The sequence below is a fragment of the Theropithecus gelada genome, chromosome 20 (assembly GCF_003255815.1).
Source record: "Theropithecus gelada isolate Dixy chromosome 20, Tgel_1.0, whole genome shotgun sequence".
Classification (NCBI taxonomy): domain Eukaryota; kingdom Metazoa; phylum Chordata; class Mammalia; order Primates; family Cercopithecidae; genus Theropithecus; species Theropithecus gelada.
Genome location: NC_037688.1, coordinates 7711172 through 7736753, shown reverse-complemented (window position 1 = coordinate 7736753; position 25582 = coordinate 7711172). Strand labels below are relative to the sequence as shown.

Below are 25582 nucleotides of genomic sequence, written 5' to 3'. Positions count from 1 at the left end.
ATGCCTATAATCCCAGCACTTTGGGAGGCCAAGGTGGGTGGATCATTTGAAGCCAAGAGTTTGAGAGCAGCCTGGGTAATATGGCAAGACCCTGTCTCTATGCAAAAAAAAAAAAAAAAAAAAAAAGGCCAGTGTGGTGGCGCACACTTGTAGCCCCAAGTACTCAGGAGACTAATGCAGGAGGATCACTTGAACCCAGGATTTCAAGCTTGCAGAGAGCTATGATCGTGCCACTTCCCTCAACCTGGGCAACAGAAATTCCATCTCTGAAAAATAAAAATACAAAAGTAAAAGTTTTTTTTTTTTTTGGACAAAGCCGATAGTGAGCATTGCTTGAGCCAGATCAATTTTGTGTTGTAGAATATTTACATCTTTACCTTTGAAATCTATTGCCTGCTTTGTTGACTGTTTAGCCAAGATGAACACTAAAAAACAAACAAACAAAAACAAAAACCGCCTAGGTTTCAACACCAACAAGTCACATCTACTTGGCACCAATTTTTTTTTTTTTTTTTTTTTTTTTTTTTGAGACAGGGTCTCCCTCTGTCACCCAGGCTAGGAGTGCAGCCGCATGATCTTGGCTCACTGCAACCTTTGTCTCCTCAGCTCAAGCGATTGTCTTGCTTCAGACTCCTGAGTAGCTGGAACTATAGGTGTGTGCCGCCATGCCTGGCTAATGACCTCCATGTTTAATATTAAATGATCAGTCTCTAGGGAATATGGAATCAAAGGCATGGAGACAGAATCCATACTTTGTTTGGGGAAAAGGGGGATAATCTTTGTTCCAACATAAGATTATGTTGAGACATTTAGTCTCATCTACAATCCAGTCCTAACTATACCAAAATAAAGTCTCAACCAACTCTGATTGGTTTTTCTCCTTTAGGAATTACATAGTATACAGTGATTAGACAGTGAAGAAAATAAAGAAAAATAATTGAAAATATATGAAGAAACAGAAACATGAGATTTCTCACAAGGCCCTGGATAAAAAAAAAATTACCAAAAGACCTTTTAAAAATAATCACTATTTGTGAGCTTATTAATACACAGAGATCATCTTTTTTTTTTTTTTTTGAGGCAGAGTCTTGCTCTGTTGCCCAGGCTGGAGTGCAGTGGTGCATCTCGGCTCACTGCAACCTCCACCTCCTGGGTTCAAGCGATTCTCCTTCCTCAGCTTCCCAAGTAGCTGGGACTACAGGCATGTGCCACCATGCCCGGCAAATTTTTGTATTTTTAGTAGAGATGGTGTTTTGCCATGTTGCCCAGGCTGGTCTTTAACTCTTGACCTCAAGTGATCCGCCCACTTCGGCCTCTCAAAGTGCTGGGACTACAGGCCCAGCCCATCACTTTGTTTAAACGAAGTCATAGGTCAGGTGCATGCCACTGTACTCCAGCCTGGATGACAGAACGAGACACTGTCTCAAAACCCCACCACCCCAAAACTAATTCATGCTAACTTACCAAGAAAATAGTAAACAAACCAACATTTTAAACATTTTTACTAATTGTCATTTCTTGTGCTAGTGTTTCTCTCTCAAAAATATGCAAAAATACCACTACAGGACTATCCACCTGTCTCCACCTCTTGCAGTCTTGGGACCAGGAAAGAACCTGGTCCATTAATCTTCACCGTAGATGTCCCTGCAAAGGGCAGGTGCATGCAGCTGCCAGTGACATTGGGTAATCGAGATTAGTCTGTCAGGCTCTGGATCAGGGACCTGAATTCTTTGCACACCAGGGAAACTCTGGCTCACTTGCACTTGTATTCTTCCAATTTATGCTTTCTCTGCAAGGGCTTCCATTGGACAATGAAGAAAATCTGCTAACATTCGAGTGAGTTGCTTCCTCTCATCTATTTCTGCTGCCATTCTGCCATTGTAATCTCCTGGCAACATACATGCATCCATCACTTTAGAAAGCCTTTCTCCAGGTTCTTTATCTGCTATTTTATCTAGTAGAGATACTTCTTGGTCTACAGCAGGCAAAAAAGCGATCCTGTAGTGAACTGCTGCATCACCCAAGGCTGCATTTTCTAGATTTTATAATGCTGTCATGAGATTTAGAGTCTGTGGTGGTGGCTCACTTGCAGATCCCAGAGAGGAAAAGTTTTCATTTTCATTCATCTTTATCTGTCTATAAATTTACTTCGTAGGCTTCTTGTTGCCTCACAGAGCTTGTTTAATTTGCTCTAATACATTACTTCATTGTTTCTTGTTTGTTTGCTTGTTTGTGGTTTCTTTGAGACAGAGTCTTGCTCTGTTGCCCAGGCTGGAGTACAGTGGTATGATCATGACTCAAAGCCTCAACCTCCCGGGCCCAACTGATCCTCCCACCTCAGCCTCCTGAGTAGCTGGGACCACTGGAGCACACCACCATGCCCAACTGACTTTTTTTTTTTTCTTTTCTATTTTTTTAGAGATGGAGTCTATCTATGTTGTCCTAGCTGGTGTCAAATTTCTGAGTTTGAGTGATCCTCCCACTTTGACCTCCCAAAGTGCTGAGATTACAGGCGTGACCCACTATGCCTGGTCTCTAAATACATCATTTGCACAAACAGACCTTTCTTCCCAAATAGACAACAGTCTTCTAATGTGCTTCTTTTTTTTTTTTTTTTGTGAGACAGAGTCTCACTGTGTTGCCCAGGCGGGAGTGCAGTGGCTCCATCTCGGCTCACTGCAAGCTCTGCCTCCCGGGTTCACGCCATTCTCCTGCCTCAGCCTCCCGAGTAGCTGGGACTACAGGCGCCCACAACCGCGGCCGGCTAATTTTTTTGTATCTTTAGTAGAGACGGGATTTCACCGTGGTCTCGATCTCCTGACCTTGGATCTGCCCGCCTCGGCCTCCCAAAGTGCTGGGATTACAGGCGTGAGCCACCGTGCCCGGCCTCCAATGTGCTTCTTACAACTCTCATCAGTATCACTTGAAACATGCTTAAAAGCCTCCGCTATGACCGGTGCAAATCTTTTGTAAGCTCTGGCCCCTTCCTTTTGCTTTGTATTTTAGTAGAGACAAGGTTTCACCATGTTGCCCAGGTGGTCTCACTGGCAAGGTGAGAAAAGTAAGCCTCCCGTTTGGCTTTGCTCTCTGCAGCTCCAGCTACTACGCAGTGACCATGGGCCCGGGTGCTTGCTGTGGTGAATGAGCCATAGGGAACAGGTCTGCATGCTCTGCTGCGAGTTGCTCAACCCCAACAGCTCCTGCTCCTGCGCCCCTCAGAGAAGACTGACATCCCTCCCACCCCACATTCACACCGTCCCACACTGTGGGGTGACAGGAGGAGAGTTTTGTTGCCCTCTTGCAGCCTCGCCCCCTTACCCCACCCTTTCCACACCCTCAGTACCACCCTGCTTGGTAAGATTTAATCCTAATACATATTACCCTAAATCCCATCTAACTCATCCGAACCTTGGAAAGTGACACACCTTACATGGTTGTGATCAAAACCGGCATTAACTTCTTTTGCTCCAGTGTGCTAAGATATCCTTTTGGTTTTTTTGTTTGTTTGTTTTTGAGACAAGGTCTTACTCTGCCGCCCAGGCTGGAGAGCAGTGGCGCCATCATACTCACGGCAGCCTCAAACTCCTGGGCCCGAGCGATCCTTCCGTCTCAGCCTCTTGAGTAGCTGGGACTACAGGCGCACACCACCATGCCTGGCTAATGTTTTTAAAAATTTTTTGTAGAGATGAGGTCTCTCTGTGCTGCCCAGGCTGGTCTCAAACTCCTGGTCTCAAGCGATCCTCCCGCCTTGGCCTCTCAAAGTGCTCGGATTACGGGCATGAGCCACTGCAACTGGCCAAGGACATTCTATTTACTTAAAAGTCAACAAAACAGCCAGGCGTGGTGTCTGGTCTGGAATTCCTGACTTAGGTGATCTCCCGCCTTGGGCTCCCAAAGTGCTGGGATTACAGGCATGATCCACTGCACCTGGTCAGTTTGATGGTTTTTGATAAAGCTACATACGTAGGCAGCTCATGACCCAGCAATTCGACTCCATGGTATTTCCAAGGAAAGTGATGTATCCATGCAGACTTGTACATGATTATTCATAGAACCTTTATGAATTATAGCCCCAAACTGAAAACAACCCAAATGCCCATCGACCCATAAATGGATAAACAAAGAAAGGAGCAAATTGCCAACATGTGTGTTAACATAGATCAAATCTCAAAAGCACGTTGACCAAAAAAAAAAAAAATCAAAAGCATGTTGAACAAAAGAAGCCAGAGACAGGATTATTGTACTGCGTGATTATACTATGATGTCATTTGCATGAAACTCTAGAAAAGACAGAGATCTACAGTGATAGAAGCTGGACAGTAGTTTCCCGAGGCCAGGAATTGGGGATGGGACCTGGCAAAGGAAATGTTTAAGAGGATAACAATATTCTGTGTCTTGCTCATGGTGATTGTTACACAGGGGCCACATTTACTAAAATTCACACTGTACAGCTTAAATGGATGTATTTCATTATATGTAAAGTTGTTGTTTCTTTTTCTTTTTCTTTTTTTCTTTTTCTTTTTTTTTGTACCCAGGCTGGAGTGCAGTGGTGCAATCTCCGCTCACTGCAACCTCCACCTCCCGGGTTCAAGTGATTCTCCTGACTCAGTCTCCTGAGTAGCTGGGATTACAGGTGCATGCCACCACGCCTGGCTAATTTTTCTATTTTTAGTAAAGACGGGGTTTCACCATGTTGGTCAGGCTGGTCTCAAACTCCTGACCTCGTGATTGTGATCCACCTGCCTCGGCCTCCCAAAGTGCTGGGATTACAGGCGTGAGCCACCGCACCCGGCCTAAAGTTGACTTTTTTTTTTTTTTTTTGAGACGGGGTCTTGCTCTGTCGCCCAGACTGGAGTGCAGTGGCGCCATCTCGGCTCACTGCAAGCTCCGCCTCCTGGGTTCACGCCATTCTCCTGCCTCAGCCTCCCCAGTAGCTGGGACTACAGGCGCCTGCCACCATGCCCAGCTAATTTTTTTGTATTTTTAGTAGAGACGGGGTTTCACCATGTTAGCCAGGATGGTCTCGATCTCCTGACCTCGTGATCCGCCCATCTCGCCCTCCCAAAATGCTGGGATTACAGGCGTGAGCCACTGCGCCCGGCCAAATTGATTTTTTTAAAGCCCACAGAGCTGTCTCTGTTTTGATCAGTTCCCCAGATTCATTGTTTTCTCTTTTTCTGAGTTTCGCTCTTGTCACCCAGACTGGAGTGCAATGGTGTGATCTCGGCTCACTGCAACCTCTGCCTCCTGAGTTCAAGCAATTATCCTGCCTCAGCCTCCCGAGCAGCTGAGATTACAGGCATCTGCCACCACGCCCAGCTGAGTTTTGTATTTTTAGTAAATATGGGGTTTCACCATGTTGACCAAGCTGGTCTTGAACTCCTGACCTCAGGTGATTTGCCTGCCTTAGCCTCCCAAAGTACTGGGATTTGGGATAAGCCACAGTGCCCAGCCTCCAAATTCACTGTTAATTTTAATGGGTTGCACTCCCTATTTGGAGAGTGAGCTTCTTGCTGATGGTCAGTATTTATTTATTTATTATTTATTTTATTTATTTTATTTTTTTTGAGAGCAGGTCTCAGTCTGTTGTCCACAGCTCACTGCAGTTTCCTGGACTCAATCAATCTTCCGGCCTCAGTCTCCTGAGTAGCTGGGACTACAGACATGCGCCACAACACTCAGCTAATTTTTTTTATTTTTTGTAGAAATGGGGTCTCACCACATTGCCCAGGCTGGTCTGGAACTCCTGGGCTCAAGCGATTCTCCTGCCTTGGCCTCCCAAAATGCTGGGATTACAGGCGTGAGCCGCTGCGCCCAGCCAGTCACTATTTATTGATCCCTCGATATGTGCCAAATGCTGGTCTAAGAGCTTTGCATATATTAAGCTTCTAAATCCACCAACAATACCACACAATGTCAGTAGCCCTATGTTAGAGATGGGAGAACTGAGGCACAGAGAGGGCAAGCCTCTTGCCTAAGAGCACAGCACATGATTCGTAAGTGACACACACAATTTAACCTACATGGTCAGGCTCCAGAGTTTAGTTTGTAATAACTACAACACGCTGTCTCCTACTGAATTTGCTGATAGATACCTAAGAGCTAGTAAATTGAGGAAATCAAAGTTTTAATTAATAGATAACGCCAGGTAAAAGGAACATAGTAAATGACTAAATATGAGAGCAGGGGAAGGGTTCCCAAATTGGTCAGTATGCTTTCTATACCTGTTTCCCCACTTGTGAAATAAATTACTCCATCTAGCAAACTCACACTTAGGCACCTCACTGAGAAAAAAGTATTTCATGTGCATACACAATTTAAAAAGTTAAGGGCCAGATGTGGTGCCTCATGCCTCTAATCACAGTACTTGGGGGGTGGAGACAGGAGGACCATTTGAGTCCAGGAGTCGAAGACCAGCCTGGGCAATATAGCAAGACTCAGTCGAAGAGAAGAGGAAGAGAGGGAAGGGAAGGGGAGGGAAGGGGAGGGGAGGGGAGGGGAGGGAAGGGGAGGGGAGGGGGGGAAGGGAGGCTGGAAGGAAGGAAGAAATAAAAGAAAGAAGAAGAAGAAGGAAGAAAGAAAGAAGGAAAGAAAGAAAAGAAAAGAAAAAAGAAAAAAGAAAAGAAAAGAACAGCAGGTTCTTGCCTTCTCTAGAATCCCAAGCCCTCTATGGGAAGTAAACACTCCAGCCCCTTCTGTTTCTCTTGTTGTTATCTCTGTATTCCCAAATGATAAGCTATCACTCTTTCTAATTTATCAGTATCATGTGTTATCTCTTGACTTGCTGGCCTGATAGGTAAGGACTTAGCTCTCCAAAACTCTCTCCTCCATTTCTCTTTTGCCCAACAAAATTGTACCGGAATTCTCTATTACATCAAATCACACTAAATTTCTAGGACAATGCAAATTTTGCTCACTGCTGAACTAAGAAGCCCACTAAACCACAATTCCTTCCTCTGTTCTTGGAGTTAGTAATTGCCTTTTTTCTTATCCTGGTTTCCCATCAATTTGTCATTATTTTTTCCCTAATGTCCACCATCTTTGTCTATCGCTGCATATATTTAAACATACCCATTTCACTGTCTTCCCGATGGTCTCCTTCCTAACCCCGTGCTGTCATCGGGATTGGGTGCTCTCTCTCTTTTTTTTTTTTTTTTTTTTTCCAGACAGAGTCTCGCTCTGTCACCCGGGCTGGAGTGCAGTGGCCGGATCTCAGCTCACTGCAAGCTCCGCCTCCTGGGTTCCCGCCATTCTTCTGCCTCAGCCTCCCGAGTAGCTGGGACTACAGGCGCCCGCCACCACGCCCGGCTAGTTTTTTGTGTTTTTTTTAGTAGAGACGGGGTTTCACCGTGTTAGCCAGGATGGTCTTGATCTCCTGACCTCATGATCCGCCCGTCTCGGCCACCCAAAGTGCTGGGATTACAGGCGTGAGCCACGGCGCCCGGCCTGGGTGCTCTCTCTCTAAGGATGCGTTGTGGCTTGCGTGCTGGAGTCCCATTTCCCGTGTGGCTGTTAGCACGTGAAGAGATGGTAGTGATGTTCACCGTGATAATGCTGCTGGTTTATTGTGGAAGCTCTCAGCAGAAGTCACTGTACGTCATTTTGTTATCTCTCTCCTTTTTAAAAAAAATTTCTGTACCCATCCATCCATTAACCGTATGTCATTTATTTGAAAATGTATTCCATATGCATAAATTGAGGTCACATATGTAATCAGATAGAATTCAGAAACAGGGATTTCAGAAACCTAGGTCCTAGGTTGTGAAACTGCTACTATTCATGTATCCTTTTCTGGATCTCAATTCAAATAACCCAACTCTAAAGGATACGTTTATGAGACAGCTGGAGGAGTTTAAGCAGAATATTTGGTATAAAATTGCTACAAAGTCATTAGCGTTTCAGGTATGATACAGTATTGTGGTTATATGTAAAATTTTTCTTAAGTTTTGGAGATAGTTACTGGAATATTTCTATATCAAGTGATGTCTGTGATTTACTTCAAAATAATCCTTTGTGGGGGTGAGGGAGCAAGTTGAAATAGGGTAGGCTGAGCATCTCAAAACTGAAAATCAAAAATCTGAAAAGCTCCAAATGCAAAACTTTTTTTTTTTTTTTTGAGACAGAGTCTCACTCTGTTGCCCGGGCTGGAGTGCAGTGGCGCATCTCAGCTCACTGCAAGCTTCGCCTCCCAGGTTCAAGCGATTCTCCTTCCTCAGCCTCCCAAGTAGCTGGGATTACAGGCACCTTCCACCATGCCCTGCTAATTTTTGTATTTTTAGTAAAGATGGGGTTTCACCATGTTGACCAGGCTGGTCTTGAACTCCTGACCTCAGGCGATCCACTTGCCTCAGCCTCCCAAAGTGCTGGGATTACAGGCATGAGCCACCATGCCCAGCCCCAAATGTTTTGAGTGCTAACCCGACACTTAAAGGAAATGCTTGTTTTGCAGCATTCAGATGAGAGAGTTTTGGAGTTGGAATGCTCCACCTGTAAACATAAAGCAGATATTTCAAAATCTGAAATCTGAAACACTTCTTGTCCTAAGCATTTTGGATAAAGGATTCTTAACCTGTATAAGAAACAAGATTGGCTATGTGTTGATAATTGCTCAAGTTGGGTGATGGGGGTTCATTATATCACTCTGTCTATGTTTACATGTGTTTAAAACGTTCCAGAATAATTTGTTTTTAAATGGTTTTCAGGGTAGATCAGGAAAAAAAAAAATAAATCTGATAATTGTAGGAGACAGAATTTAAAACTCATCTTCTAGCAAGGATATATTTCTTTTTAAATTTACTTAATGAATTTACAGTAGACTTAGTTATTTTAGTTTCCCTACTGTTATTTAAATTACAAATCTGAGACCGAAGCGGGACAATGACTTGAGCTCCGGAGTTCGAGACCAGCCTAGGCAACATAGTGAGACTATGTTGCTACAAAAAATCAAAAAGTTAGCTAGGAATGGTAAGAGCCTGTAATCTCAGCACTTTGGGAGGCTGAGGTGTGAGGATTGCTTGAGCCCAGGAGTTGGAGGCTGCAGTGAGCCATGATTGTGTCACCGCATGCCAGCCTGGGTGACAGAGCAAGACCCCAACTGCAAAAAGAAATAAAATTTATATTTTAGTGTATTTATGTATTTATGTACAAGCTCAATTTCAATACCAAAGTCAAGATTCATCCATTTGTTCAACAACAATTGAGCATCTTCCATAGATGCCAGCACTCTTGGGTACTCAAGGTACACCTATAACAAGGACTCAGAATAGCGACTCAAAAATTAGTTTGTGGTAAAAAAAAAAAAAGCTGGAAAGTTATCTTTTACATACATTATTTCATTTCATCCTTCTAGCTATTGTTCAAGATAGCTATCTAATAGGCCTAAATGAAATTAAGGTTCAGAGAGAATAAGTCACTTGCCGCACTGGCTAATGGAGGAAATGGGACTGTAATCCACGTTGATCTGCCAAGTCTGGATCCTTCCACTGCACATGGCCCTGAGCTCTCTCACCTGCCAGATGGCTTGAGGCTTGATGGAAGCACTCTCATCCATTAGTTCAACTCTCCACAGCATGCTCCTGGAACACAACTGCTGTGTACTACTCTAGCAGTCAGGCAAGCAAGAGAAACTGACTTTGAGTAAACTGAAAACCAATTATTTAAAGGATATTGGGTATTTCAGGGTTTTGGAGTGGTCTAGAGAGACTGGTTCAAGGCTAAAGTTCCAGAAGAAAAAAATGCCCAAACCCATCTTACGGAACTGGTCGGATGAGGAAACTGATGCCACCTACACTGAGCGCCAATGAGTACCCTGCCATGGAAACACAGCTTTACCACCTCCACCCATGCCTGGGTCCCAAATGCAGGAGTCCAAAGTTTTCTGGGTTGTCCTGAGAGAGGATGAACTGACATAGCCAGCATTCCCCAAATCTAGCACGGGTGCTCAGAGGGAGCTGGGCAGGGCAACCACTCTGTGATTCTGTGGGATGTTCAATACATTTGCATGCCTCTTCTCCAATTAAAGAAGAGGAACTGTACAGACAGAAACCACAACAAACACCCTCCGTCCCCCAAAGAATGTGAACAAGTCTTTGGTGAAATGGCAGAAAAGCAGGCAGTTTAACAGGTTTCTCTACTGCAGGGCCACTCGGGACATTCATTCATTCATTCATTCATTCATTCATTTGGGGCAGAGTGTCACGCTGTCGCTCTGGCGGGAATACAGTGGTGCAATCATAGCTCACTGCAGCCCCGGTCTCCGGAGTTCAAACGATCTGCCTGCCTTGGCTTCCCAAGCAGCTGGGATTACAGGCGTGAGCCATCGTGTCCAGCCAACATGGAGCTTTTAATATGCTTTACAGCATGAGCAATCTCCAGAAGGAAGATGTAGTAGTTCCCAAATATTGGTGATCATGGAACTTTTATTTCTGTAACAGGCTAAATCCATATGATGGAAAAAGTGGTACTGGTGGTAGGCTTTATGCTTAATTGCTTCTCCTGCTCTCTGCTAAGTCCTATTCATTTGACATTAAAAAAGATTTTTTTTTTCCTTTTTTTTGAGACAGTTTTACTCTTGTTGCCCAGGCTAGAGTCCAATGGCGTGATCTCGGCTCACTGCAACCTCTTCCTCCCAAGTTCAAGAGATTCTCTTGCCTCAGCCTCCCGAGTAGCTGGGATTACAGGCGTTAGCCACCATGCCAGGCTAATTTTTTTATTTTAGTAGAGACGGGGTTTCACCATGTTGGTCAGGCTGGTCTCAAACTCTGACCTCAGGTGATCCACCTGCCTCAGCCTCCCAAAGTGCCAGGATTACAGGCATGAGCCACCACGCCCAGCCTGTTTTTTTTAATATTAAAAAAATTCCCCACTTGTCAAAGCTGACCTATCATTTGCCCTCTAGGAGGTATTTGGGTAAGCCCAGGCACAGATTTTTTTTTTTTTTTTTTTAAGGTTTTATTTCCGATTCCACTCCCTGAACTCTAGTTCTGGGGCCCACATATCTCATCTGAGCTATAGCAGCCACTCCCAGCTGGCCTCCCAGGTCCTGCCCTATCAGTCATCACAAATGCTAATCCAGTTGTCACTTCCTTAACTGAAAACACTTTGATGGCTTCCCATTGCCCTCGTGAAATACCATGTTCTGGTTCCTACTTCCTTCCCGTTTTCTCTCGTCACAGCCCCCTCCCCGGCAAAAGTTCTCCCCCTACTGGCAACACACACCAGATGTTTGTTAATCACCTACTTTGGAAAGGCTGGTCTGGCTGGGTCCTCTTCCCATGGACTCCTGTAGCATCCTGCATTTTTACTTTTCATAGCACTTAAACTGCATGGTAACTGCTTGACCACTTGACCACTGGTCTGTACTCCCCATCAGATAACAAGTTCTGAGGTTCGGAGAGGGCAGAAATTCATTTTGTTTTTTTTTTTTTTTTTTTTTTGAGACAGTCTTGTTCTGTCACCCTGGCTGGAGTCCTAGTCACACAAGTCATAGCTCACTGCAGCCTTGAACTCCTAGGCTCAGGCAATCCTCCCACCTTAGCCTACTGAGTAGCTGAGACTGTGGGTGTGTGCTATGCCCAGCTAATTTTCTCACACATTAATAACCCAGCAAAACACTTGCCATGTAAAAGGGAGTCTATAAAGTGATGAACACACTTTAAAATAGGGTAACAAATATCCTTTTATTTTTCTCTGCCTCTCACACAGTCAGACTGGCATAGCAGGTATCAGTGGTACACTAAAAACATTAGATTTTAACGTGTTGCATGATGAAGCAGACAAGACACACTTCCTATCTTTGGTGGGAAAAAAAGAAATTATACTTACCCTTTGTAAAAGCGTAAAGTTTAGAGTCTGAAGAGTAAGACTCAAATTTCTATGGTTTCAACAGGACAGGGAGCGAGAGACACCTCAGTTGCTGAGGGCAGGGCATTTGTCAGAAGGATTGTTAAATCTTTATAAAATGCCAGTCAAGATGGCCTAGTTCTAAATGAAAAAAGAGCGTCTCAAAAAGCAGCACTAGCAGATAGTCATGAGCTTGAATGTTTTCAGAGAGGTTCCTCAGGAAGAGGAAAACACCGAACACCATTTTCTGAGTAAGGCCAAATATCCTCTCTTTGCCTTTAGTCGTTTTCAGGAGTTTGCTTGGTTCAAAAGATTAGGTGAAATTTCCTCATGGTTATCTCAACTAAGATGTTGACTTTGGGCAAACTTGTAACAGTCAGGGTTTTTTTTTTCCCTTAAAGATTTGGGTTGGCCGGGCGCGGTGGCTCAAGCCTGTAATCCCAGCACTTTGGGAGGCCGAGACGGGTGGATCACGAGGTCAGGAGATCGAGACCATCCTGGCTAACATGGTGAAACCCCGTCTCTACTAAAAAATACAAAAAACTAGCCGGGCGAGGTGGCGGGCGTCTGTAGTCCCAGCTACTCGGGAGGCTGAGGCAGAAGAATGGCCTGAACCCGGGTGGCGGAGCTTGCAGTGAGCTGAGATCCGGCCACTGCACTCCAGCCTGGGCGACAGAGGGAGACTCCGTCTCAAAAAAAAAAAAAAAAAAAAAAAAAAAAAAAAGATTTGGGTTAACAAACTTACTGAGGATTGACTCTGTAGCTAGGCACTATTTAAGTGCTTTACATGAATTAACACTTTAAGACTTGAAATAAGCCTGGAAGATTAGCATTATGCCTGTATCCTATATATTATCTCAATGTACCAAAGAAACTGGCATTATGCCCATTTAATAAACGAGGAAACTAAGGTTGCATAATTTAGCTAGAGTTACAAAACTACCAAGTAGCAGATCTGAGATTCAAATCCAGGCAGTTTGGCTTAACAGTCTACATTCTTTTTTTTTTTTTTTTTTTTTGAGACAGAGTCTCGCGCTGTGTCACCCAGGCTGGAGTGCAGTGGCGCGATCTCGGCTCACTGCAAGCTCCGCCTCTCAGGTTCACGCCATTCTCCTGCCTCAGCCTCCGAGTAGCTGGGACTACAGGCGCCCGCCACCACGCCCGGCTAGTTTTTTGTATTTTTAGTAGAGACGGGGTTTCACCATGTTAGCCAGGATGGTCTCGATCTCCTGACCTCGTGATCCACCCGCCTCGGCCTCCCAAAGTGCTGGGATTACAGGCTTGAGCCACCGCGCCCGGCCAACAGTCTACATTCTTAACAGTAATATTATAATGGCTCTTGAATAAATTCACTTCACACACATATGTAAAGATCCATTCAATCTGAGTCAGAGATTTGGATTTTGGTGCTGGCTCTGTCTTTAGTAAGTTGTGGGGATTTCATATAGAGACTTCACAAATTTGAGACTGTCTACCCCACCTGTAAAATTAGATGATTGGATTCTACCAGTGACCTCCTAACAACGTGCGAGAAGGGATGAGAAGGTAGAGGTGGTGGTTAGAAACTAACGTCACAAGGATCCTTGGACCATTCCAAATGAAGACTCTTTAGGAAAATGAGTTGTTCTGCTAGAAGTTAAGGTATGAAAAGTCTCTGGACTATAACAGATTGTTTTCTTTTGAAGCCCGTGGAATCCAAGTAATGTGGCATCTGAAGTTCCCTCCAAGTGCATGCAAAGACACAGGTGGGTTTTCCTAGAGGAGGAGTCAAGTCTTTTATTAAACCCTCAAAGGAATTCATGACTCCAAAAAAGATGAAGGGCCTATAAAATACTTCTTCAGCTTTATGCTCTTGGAGGAAACTGGCAATCCAAGTTTGTAAAGAGCAATATGACAAAACCTGTATTTCCTGATTAACAGCCAAGTGTTATTAGACTATGATAAATAAGACATATCAAAAGTAATCATAACCTAATAAACTGGGTAGCTACACGTGCTACTTAAAATTTGCTGTCTTGGACACAGAGCTAAAGTAAAATGTCTCATCTGGGACTAGCTTATATCTGATACAGACAATATGTTTTAACATTTTTTTCAGAGTTACAAACTTACAATAAACCAAATAAAAAGTCCAATCACGAGTTATATATAAAGTATTTATTTTTTATGCACATATTTACCTACAAAATTTACAGAAAATAAAACAAAGCAGAATATATAGAATACCCTCTTAAGACTTCTTAGGAGCAGAGGGTTTTATTGCTGCAGTTCAAAGAATAAAATTTTATACATGTGAAAGCTAAGATGAACACATTTAAGTTAAATGGCAGCCTTGTTAAAAAGTTTTTTATCCTGTTATTGAATTTTCAGCTTTATGTTAAATGAAATTTAAAAGATTGCTCATGAAATAATTTAAACCTTTTCAAAATCTAATAAACAGGTAAAAGGCACCTCCAGTACTTTAAAATATTTACAGCAATCCCAATAGTTTAATTTTAAGGGCTATTATAGTACATGTGGCTATTATGCATACACAGTATGTCATTAACACTCTCTAAACAGTGAGAATTGTAGACTCTAGTTTGTGGCACCACTCCCAAGTTATTCTGGTGAAGGTGTAGGATGATCAATTATACCTGTGCAACACTAGTGTCACAGCTTGTCTACCACAGCGTAAAATCCAGTTATCTAAAACAGTGACTATCAAATTCCCAGACAATACATAATTTATCAGTAGACTTGTATATTCACAAGCCTTTAGGGTATTTTAAAAATTATTAAAGAGGCCAGGCACGGTGGCTCATGCCTGTAATCCCAGCATTTTGGGAGGCCGAGGCAGGAGGATCACGAGGTCAGGAGATCGAGACCATCCTGGCCAACATGGTGAAACCCTGTCTCTACTAAAAATACAAAAAAAATTAGCCGGGCATGGTGGCATGTGCCTGTAGTCCCAGCTACTCGGGAGGCTGAAGCAGGAGAATCGCTTGAATCCAGGAGGCAGAGGTTGCAGAGAGCCAAGATCGTGCCACTGCACTCCAGCCTGGCGACAGAGCGAGACTCCGTTAAAAAAAAAAAAAAAAAAAAAAAAAATTATTAAAGCAATATAAAGGATATTTAGCATTTAAATGAAAACAATAAACTAAAAATAAAACCACAATAGTTGGAGTTCAATATCTGGCTTAACAAAAAGTGTTTCTCAAAACATCTATAATTTCTTACAACATAATGGAGAGTTTTCCTCAGTCTAAGCTGAATCCAATGTTTTTCCTGCAGTATGATTAGAAGTGTAAGAATGAAAGGCACACATAATAGCCAGTTTTAAAGAGCTGTGGGGATGGCAAGCAGATGTTCCTGAAATACCGGTGCAGGAGAACAAAGTCCACACAACGTTTTCTTCTTTGTTTAACATTGGCATTGATTTGCTATTTACAGTAGTTTGCAAAAAATACATTATAAAAACTGAATGAGGTTCTGTTTCTAAGTTTAACTTAGTAACATACATACATACTTCATCTGCAAAAATCTTTGCAGGATCTGAAGTACTAAAGTGACACTAATACTGAAACACAGGTAATCAAAAGTACCAAAGCACTGATAATGAGTCACCATCATCAAGATAATCCAGGTAAATATTGCACACTTATTGTCAGTTGCTGCTATGACCTTTACATATCCAACTGCAAAAGGAATCCTTTATGGCTTTTTGCTGTATCACTTATTTGAAGAAAGGCTATTTTAAGTCCCATAACAATGAGTGAAGATTGTCATTGAACATGAGGCCTAGGTTTCAAAATTAGTTTTCCTGTCTGCAAAAATGAAAAGATAAAATTTTTTCAATACACAGTTCTAGTAAAAATAACATTGCTTATTTATAAACCTTAAATGGTATGTGCAAGGAATAAGAATGCTTCTCTATAGTCAAGACTAAACAATTAATAGTTATGCTTTCAATGCTTCCTTTGTGTGGAGTTTCCTTCTGAGCTCTTTATTTTAAAATACTACATACATCTTTTTTTTCTCCTCTTTTCATTTTTTGTAGAGACGGAGTCTTGCTATGTTGCCCAGGTTCATCTCAAACTCCTGGACTCAAGCAATCCTCCCGCCTTGGCCTCCCAAAGTGCTGGGATTACAAGCGTGAACCACCATGCCTGGCCTCTTTATTCTAATTTCTGTAATGAATACGTATTACTTGTTTAATGACTTTTTAAATTGAAGGCTAAGACACTTTTATAAATAAAATAAGCAAATCAAAATAGAAGCTACCTATCAAAATTGTGCGACACCCTTATTATACACTGTTACATGATAGTTTTTAATTTACTTAAAGACAGGGTCTCACTGTCGTCCAGGCTAGACTGCAGTAGTATGATCACAGCTCACTGCAGCCTCAAACTCCTGGGCTCAAGCAATTCTCCTGCCTCAGCCTCCCAAGCAGCTGGGAAATACAGGTGTGTGCCACCCGCCTGGCTAATTTTTACATTTTTTGTAGAGATGGGGTCTTGCTAATGTTGCCCAGGCTGGTCTCAAACTCCTGGACTCAAGAGATCCTTCTGCCTCAACTTCCCAAAATGCTGGGATTAGAGGCATGAGCCACCATGCCCAGTCTCCCATCATCTACTTTTAAAAACACAATAGGTTCATATGTCCATAGTCCACAAATTAATCTATGACTCTATTTACAAATAACATATATAGCGTATCACTTGATAAATAACAGTAGTTTACAAAACCAGTATCTGCTGAGCCATTTTTGGTCAATAACAAACAACCACTGTACTTCACTGACTCTAAGATGCATCAGTTATAAGATGCATCATGATTTTATGCCATTAAGAAAGACTGTCAACTCTCCCAATTTGTCAGATCTCACTGATTGTAAGACGGATCTCAATGTCAAAGATGTTAAATGTAAAAGATTCTTAAAATCAATGCTCTAAGTATATTCTCATTATTCATTCCACAGAGAAAATTTATTGCTAATAAAACATCTACCTTTCTAAAGCCAAAAATTTCAGTGTTTTCATGCAGGTTTATAATTTTCTAACCAAAAAAATACTTACATCATCACAAGACATATTGTATTCTGCTAATACCGTCCGACATCGAGCAGCTATACTGAATACATGTGGTCAAAGGAAAATTTCTCATTTCAAGAGTAAGCATTATGTTTCTTGTTTTTTTTTTTTTTTTCTTTTTCTTTTTTTAGACAGAGTCTTGCTCTGTAGCCCAGGCTGGAATGCAGTGGCATGATTTCAGCTCACTGCAACCTCTGCCTCCCGGGTTCAAGCGATTCTCCCACCTCAGCCTCCCAAGTAACTGGGACTACAGGCACAGACCACCACGCCTGGCTAATTATTTGTATTTTAGTAGAGATGTGGCTTCACCATGTTGCCCAGGCTGGTCTCGAACTCCTGAGCTCAGGAAATCCGCCCACCTCGGCCTCCCAAAGCGCTGGGATTACAGGCATGAGCCACCGCGCCCAGGAAGAGTAAGCTTTTAATCATTACCTACATCAAGAAAGCACTTCAGAGAATGAAACTTAATCCTTGGTAAAGGATACATTGATGGTGCAACTACTCTCTTGTGTATTCCAGCAAAGAACAAGCCTATTAGAGTGATACAGCTAATGGTGAAAAATGGGTGATTCCATAATGATGTGAAGAAGGACACCTGTAAGAGTTGAAAATATAAAAATGTTAAAAATCTTAGGATGGCTGATTCCTACTTCCCCATTTGTACATAAATATATAAATTTTTTTTTTATCATCTAAACTATGAGGATTTGAAGACTTCTAATAATCTTAGTTCTCTGTATTGCTGTGTTGTAAAAATAAAAATGTATAGGCTTTCTATCTTCTATAAAGATAAATATAGCAGTATTCCCTCCATCCATTTCAAATACTTGAACTATTACAAATTCATTCCTATAATCAAAAAACAACCCTATCAAAAATATTTACTGAACTCTGCATTGAATGAGTGAAGATGAGGCCTCTGGTCTCAATGAAAACACAAATCAAACATGATTTAGTTACCTTCCCTGTTTTTTTTTTTTTTTTTTTTTAGAGACAGAGTTTCACTCTTGTCACCCAGGCTGGAGTGCAGTAACACGTTCTCAGGTTACTGCAACCTCTACCTCAACCTCCACCTCCAGGATTCAAGCAATTCTCCTGCCTCAGCCTCCCAAGTAGCTGGGATTACAGGCACCCACCACCACGCCTGGCTAATTTTTGTATTTTTAGTAGAGATAGGGTTTCACCATATTGGCCAGGCTGGTCTTGAACTCTTGACCTCAGGTGATCCGCCCACTTCAGCCTCCCAAAGTGCTGGGATTACAGGCATGAACCACCACGCCCGGCCTACTTTCACTGTTACAAAGCTTCCTTAGAAGAGTTGAGCAAACTGCCATTCATAACCTGGTCCCAGTCTAATTTTCATCTCCTGCCATATTTCCACACATACGCTGCCTTGTTCACTTCTCTCCCTCCACCTGGCTAACTCTTACATAACCTCGTAACACTCAATTCCAGCATCACCCCTTCCTCCCTGCAGAGGCAAAAAAACAAATTTGGTTTTGAAGCTACTGAGATCTAAATGACCACATGACATTCAAGAAGGGAAAAACAATTAGTAGCTATCCATAAAGAGCTAAAATGAAAGAGAGAAAGGGCTGATTTCAGATCTGGACATATCAAATGATAGCAGAAAACAGGGCAATCCACAAGTCTAAGAATATGTAGAGGGCCAAGGGTCCAGGATCCATGACTGGAACAAGAGTAGGCACCGAAATGGAAATGTCGACTGGAGACACAGAGAAGACAAGCATTTAGAGCCTGTGTAGAAAGAAATCAAGTGAATTAGTAACTAGATGGGAGCAAGAGAATCAAGTTCCACACACCCCACTCCACTCTCACAGCAGGAGATGCGCAGCGTGTTTCAAGACAGAAGCGCCAGGTACCAGATGGCCCAGCATGGTACTGGTTACAGAAGTTTGTCAGATGAAGAAATGAGAGTCTGAAAATACCAGGAAAGAAGTTGCCAGAAAGATGATGATCCAAGGAAAAGTTAATATTCCAGAAGAATGTCTTCTTCAAACCTCCGAGGACAGTTTCTCACAAGCCAGCTCTGTTGTGTGTAGCCTGCACCAGGTTAGCATATACAATGCTTTATGTCTTCATTTTAATTAGGCCATCAGTTTCAGCCTTCCTCCCTCCGTGGCAACATTCCAGTGCATCGAAACAGTGGTTCTCTCCAGGTCAGGCAGTCAGGTACTTCCTGTCTGCCATATTCTTTCTCTCCCTAGGTTCTTCCAGCTAGCCACTGGCTCCTGAGTTTGCAACTCTTGCTACAAATACAATTGCTGGTTAAAACTCCTGTCAGGTTTGGGGTTATTAAATACTGAAATATAAAGAGCCAACCCTTAGGCGAATAGTTATATTCTCACCTAATTTAGAAAATTATATTAACTACATAGTTTTGGGCCTATTTCAAATTACATTTAATTTTGTGTTTTATTAAGATCTCAACTAGCTGAAATCAGCTTATATTTTTCCCAATTAGAAGTCAGACTCATTTCCCAAGATGGATCTTTTTCAATCTTCTTGCCAGCCTCCTTCCACTCTTCCCCTAAAGATGACTACCAAATGCAGCCTTAAGATCAGATTTTTATAAATGAACACACAAGAGAGTTTCCTGTCTGCCATAAAAATCCTCTATTAACGTAAAATTCCATCACCAATTTCCCCTTGCCACCTATCCTTTTATATATCTCCACCTCAGCAGATAAAGTTAGGGAGACTATGTGGGAAATAAACCTCTCTGGCTGTCTGAATTGCCATAGAGACTGATGACAAAAGCCTTCTCTTAGGTTTTTCTTCTGTAAAACAAATACAAACAGAGCTACTGAAAGTACTACTTGGTTAATTGCAGCTTAAAGTGGGGAGGGGATTTTTAAGATTTGTGAAAATTACATCATTACTCCCTAAATAAAACTGCACTGGGGGAAAGAAACTTCACTGAAAAATTGGAGACTAACTTCCCTAATAAATAAAAGCCCTGAGTTTGAAATTAAGGCACAAGTTAGTAGAAAGAGGTGGAAATGTGAGAAACATGCTATCAGCTTTCATCAAAGGATGCTTCAAGGAATAACATTATGAAATCAGTTATTGCATTTGGTATAGGGATATTCTTGCACAGTGCCCAATGGGAGATTCCTCAGTGTTTCCTATATTAAACTTCAGGCAAGAAATTTTTTTTCAGAGATAAATGTTGGGAAAGAAAAGCTTTGCTAGCCCAAGGAACTGATATATGTGTTATCTCACAGACAATGAAAATCACAGAATTAACTGTGACTTCACTGATTAGGTAACTCAGAGACCAATTTATAATCCAATTTTGGCAACTGTGTTGGGCTACATGGCCTATACATCAGTGAGCTGGTTTCCTTTCTGGTTTTGACCTCATGGTCCAACTTGTTTTTATCTAGTCCTGACTTTTTATTATACTTGTATTTTGCTATTTTATCATATGTTTCCCGTAAAGTCATCTCCAGTGCTTTATGGGATGAAAAAAAGGTATTAACAGAGATAACTCATAGAAGAAAATGTTATTTTATAATTTTTTTCTCTCCCTCTTTTTTTCTGAGACAGGGTATCGCTCTGTCACACAGGCTGGAGTGTAGTGGCACAATCATAGCTCACTGCAGTCTCGATCTCCTGAGCTCAAGTGATCCTCCTACTTCAGCCTCCAAAGTAGCTGGGTACAGCATGCACCACTACACCTGGCTGATTTTAAAATTTTTTGTAGAGATGGGGTCTTGCTAGATTACATTGCCCAGGCTGGTCTTGAACTCCTGCCTTGGCATCCCAAAGTGTTGGGATTCCAGGTGTAAGCCACCATGCCTGGCCTATTTTAGAACTTTTAAAAGCTGGCACTGATGACACTCAATGAACAAAGCAGAATGAAGAGAATACTCACACTGAAGTAAAAATGAGAGATATATAAAAAATGTAAAAATGATAAATTCAGAAGTGAATGACAAATAACAACTAATGTCTAAGAAATAATAGCATCTCTTAGACCTTTTCCCTGTAAAGACACTTAATTCACAACAGCCAGCCAAAATCTTCCTTGAGCAAATTAATAAAAGGCATATTTTTAATACGACAATATCACTAGTAGTAGTGTTTGAATACTTTATCATTAACAAAGCACTACAATATCCATTATCTCATTTAATTATGCTAATGATTTTAAAACAAAACTTCTACCTTTTGTGTCTCAGGGTCTATTAACCAGTTCCAGGCACCAGTAGCTGTACAGACAGATACCACTATAAGAAGCACTGATGAAAGATAAACACGGAATTAGTAAGCAAATACATACTTAATATGTGATACTATCACCAGAAGTTCCTACTAAATGACAACCAAAGAAAACAGCACTTTATTAAATGGAAAATGCACTAACTAGACTCAGGAATTAGGAGGCTTGCCATATGGCTTCGAGGAATTCTCTTAAACATTGTGAACCTTAGTAATTAAGGATACTGTTTCTCTTATGATTTGGTCAGAACTTATGAAGATCAATGAAATAAAAAGCAATTCGATGGTGACACTTCAGTAGAAGAGTCTATGCTATGTAACGTTCACTGTGCTTAGTGAAGATTTTGCAGATCTTGTAGACTCAAATTAAAAAAACAACAAATTCATTTTCTACTGTAAAGAAACCATCAAAGACTCCTTTTTGAATGTACTGAGAAGACTGACTAAAGGATTTTGCTTTGCAGATGACTGCCATGGTTACATTAAAGTCAGTGCAGGAAGTATGGAGCACACCAGTTAGTATCGGATTTTCTTTAAGGGACTTAAAGGTAGGGTAGAAATTCTGCCAGTAAAACTAAGAAAAGGTCTTTCTCTCCACTGAGCTAGCATGATTTTAGAAATTCTAAATAAATCGTAAGTAAAACTTAAGAATGGTATTAGTAAAAAATAATAAAGGGGCATCAAGACCCAGTTAATATTCTGGAGATGATGACCGTTGCCTTTCAGTTAGGATGCATACATTTTTCAAATGTGGAAATCCAGTTTCCAAGAGCAACAGAAATATAGCAAATGTAGAAAAACAGGATCAAAATATCAAAACTATGTTCTGAACTCAGAACAGACTTAACTCAATTTCTTACAATTCTGTATTTGCAGAAATACACACACTATATTACACATGTATGTTTAAAAAAAAAAAAGCAAAAGCAAAATCAATACACTAGAAAGGACCTCATACACATGCTTTATTTGGCTGGTTCATTAGCCAAGTAAGTGCTAAGACCATGAGTCAGAGAAAAAGTAAGTATATTTATATCACCTTTTATAAGATAGGGCAGTATCATATACATTTTAAAAGATATTCAATTAACAGTGAAACATAGGTTTTGGGGATAATTCCTAGGTAAACCAGAGAACCTAGGAAAATCATTACCTGTAAATTCTGACCAACCAGAATTCTCACAGCATACTAATAAAACTTTGCAAATAGATTTAATAAAAATTACACAAAAAATCTTGCCAGATCCTTAGCTTCAATAGTGCTTTTTTGGTCCAGCAAACCGATTCACGCTTTGAAATAAAGTAAATCCTCAATGTGTGCTACTACACTTCCTTCTTGATAGGAATTAAATTTAAATAATGACCATCCAAGAAATTAAAACTATTTGGCCCGGTGTGGTGGCTCACACCTGTAATCCTAGCACTTTAGGAAGCCTCACCTGTGGTGAGGAGTTTGAGACCAGCCTGGCCAAAATGGAGAAACCTCGTCTCCACTGAAAATACACAAAAAAATTAGCTGCACGTGGTGGCGGGCACCTGTAATCTCAGCTACTGAGGAGGATGAGGCAGGAGAATCACTTGAACCCGGGAGGCAGAGGTTGCAGTGAGCCGAGATGGCGCCACTGCACTCTAGCCTGGGCAACAGAACGAGACTCCATTCCAAAAAACAAACCAAAACTATTCCAAACACATACTAACAAAGCATTTTGTTTGATGATCTCATGGCTCCTATATTTGTCCACACTTCCTATGTATTTCCATGGGCAAGTAATCACTGTTCAAATTATATTTTGTAGCACTCATGATACTTATGAATAGATACTAATAATGTGAATTTCTTTTCTAGGTCAGACTTCAAAGCAGCAGTTACGCTTTGTTAAAAATCAACTAAGGGTAATTTTGTAACTTTTCCAAGTATACATTAAATAACATGACTTTACTTTTTTTTTTTTAAAACACGGGGTCTCCCTCTGTTCCCTAAGCTGGATTGCAGTGAACATAGCTCACTTAGCTCACTACATAGCTCACTACAGCCTCAACCTCCTGGGATCAAGTGATCCTCCCAAGTTGCTAGGACCTCAGGGTGTGCCACCATGCCTGGCTAAATTTTTTTTTTTTTTTTTGAGTAGAGATGGGGTCTCTCCATGTTACCCAGGCTGATCTCAAACTCCCATGCTCAAGCAATCCTCCCGCCTCGGCCTCCCAAAGCACTGGGATTTTTATGCACGTGACTCACTGCGCCCTGCCAATATGATTCTTCTTACTAAAATTTTATTCCAATAGTTTGTAGGCAAATTATAAAACTGCCAAACGGGCTAGTGAAATTTTTATTAGGTATGTCTTTATCAAAGTTGTAATAGTTAATTTAAAAATTTAAATATTTTTATTATTTATTTATTGAGACTGGGTTTTGCTCTTGTCGCCCAGGCTGGAGTGCAATGGCGCAATCTCGGCTCACTGCAATCTCTGCCTCCCGGGTTCAAGCGATTCTCCCACCTCAGCCTCCCGAGTAGCTGCGATCACAGGCGGCACCACCATGACCGGCTAATTTTGTATTTTTAGTAGAGACGAGGTTTCACCGTGTTGGCCAGGCTAGTCTTGAACTTCTGACCTGAGGTGATCCGCCTGCCTGGGCTTCCCAAAGTGCTGGGATTATAGGCGTGAGCTACAGCGCCTGGCCAAAAATATGTTTTTTAATGCAAAAACAAAAACAACCACACGACATAGACTGTTCTTTTGAGAAGGCCAGTTACAATTTCCTTTTCTTAAAAATTTCTTCATAAGGCATTGTTCACAATGTTAAATAAATTTACGCAAACATTTTACATAAAAGCAAATCGTTCCTACATAAGGATAAAATTATCAACTGTTAGTTTTCCCTTAAAATAACATTCAGGAACTTACTTCTCCAACGTCCAGTAGCAGGTTGCAAACAATGAATATATTCAGTAAGTCTCCTCTCAAAAGCCTTGAGATCTAGGTAGAAAGATGTCAATTTTCCAATTAGCCACTCTTACTCGTCTGATGAAATGTCACAGAGTATTTACCTAACATTAAGACGACACGTGAGATACTCTTAACTGCTTCAGGTCTTACACACTAACTTCTATGTATCACTGCACTGTTTATTTCATTTACTATGACAGCTTTTTAAGCACTTGACAAAAACATTAGAGTTCTTTAATTCCAATTTCTCATATAAGAAAACTTACTGATTCACTTTTAGAAGCTTCATAAAAATGGTATGGGGAGAAATTAAGCAGCTGTCTCAGCCAGCGCCAAAAGCGAACAATTTCAGGGTTGCAAATAAAATTAAAATCCAGTTTTAGCTCTCCGGGAACCAAGAACTTCCTATTAGAACCACGTAGAGTGCTTAACATCAAAGTCTTCGAGGTCTACCTGACTACAATTATCCGCCTGCTGTTTCCAGCTCTCACATTTAATTAATGGCTACGCTGTCTGGCCTTACTAGACTTCTTGACACTGATAGCGGGTGGGTGTGGAAAGACATTCTCCTTGCCCCCTCCGAAGGGGGTACAGGTGATCTTCGTGGCGCCCAGGCAGCGCCTAGTTCTAGAAGACAGGGGCGTCTAAGCTGCTCCGAGTGGTGGGGTATCCTTTCCGCAGGGGTGTGCTTTAAACTTTAAAACACCGAGCGGCACTTCCTAACCTTGGCAGTTACCGGAAACCACCGTAGGCATCAGGGATACAACTCGTGGGGCTGTGAGAATGAAATGAAATGAATTAGCAGGCTGCAATGCACGGAGTGCAAGTGTCTGCCAATGAATAGAAAATAAAAATAGTAGCTGGCGAGGAGCTCAAAACCCTCTAGGCTTGTGGGGACAGAGGGAGCTGAGGCGCCGCCCCCCGCGTCCGGCCAGGTACGGCTGCCTCCGCGCCCCCAAGCTCCGGGCCCCGAGCTCCATCCTCTGCGGCCTCCTCCCCGGGCGGGGGTCTTCACGACGCCGGCCCCTCCGGAGCGCCGCCAGCTTCTGAGAGGAGACGTGGGACGGGCCCGGGCGGCCCACCCTACCTTCCGCCTGCTCCAGCGAGTTCATGTCTGGCGGCAGCTCAGCTCACCGCCGCGGCCCCGTCCGCATCGCAGCTTCCGCGGCCCCCGCCCGGCCCGCAGCGCCAACTCCCACCTCTAACCGCTCCCCGCTGCCCCTCCCCGTCGCACCACCCCTTGCCTATACCCGCTACGTTCATTGGGTTCCTCTAGTAGACCGCCAACTAAGACGGCTTTCTATTGGCTATCTCTTGCACCAGCCTCGGAGCTTAGCGTTGGACGGTCAGCCGGAGGGACCAAGAACTGCCTGCGGCCAGGCGGGCGTAACGCTGGCGCCGCCTCCTGCCCCGGGGAGGAACTGCAGCCCTCCGGAGCCAGCTCGTTCATTCATTTATTCCCCCGTTCGCCG

The 25582-nt window shown here is 42.3% G+C and overlaps 1 protein-coding gene and 1 pseudogene across 2 annotated transcripts; both read right to left on the bottom strand.

Annotated features, from left to right (window-relative positions):
* Nucleotides 1–1622: 1622 nt before the first annotated feature.
* Nucleotides 1623–9571, bottom strand: LOC112614697 (annotated as a pseudogene).
* A 4405-nt stretch (nucleotides 9572–13976) lies between these two features.
* CNEP1R1 (CTD nuclear envelope phosphatase 1 regulatory subunit 1) lies at nucleotides 13977–25332 on the bottom strand. 2 transcript variants are annotated; one of them, XM_025370567.1, is made up of 7 exons: nucleotides 25198–25332; nucleotides 24835–24885; nucleotides 24069–24140; nucleotides 21111–21184; nucleotides 17402–17511; nucleotides 16902–16956; nucleotides 13977–15647 (listed from the first exon to the last, which is right to left on the bottom strand). In XM_025370567.1, the coding sequence occupies exons 1-7, from the start codon at nucleotides 25220–25222 to the stop codon at nucleotides 15606–15608; spliced, it is 429 nt and encodes a 142-aa protein (XP_025226352.1). In that variant the 5' UTR covers nucleotides 25223–25332; the 3' UTR covers nucleotides 13977–15605. The 2 variants fall into 2 exon arrangements, with proteins under 2 accessions (XP_025226352.1, XP_025226353.1); XM_025370568.1 differs by lacking the exon at nucleotides 24835–24885.
* Nucleotides 25333–25582: the final 250 nt, after the last annotated feature.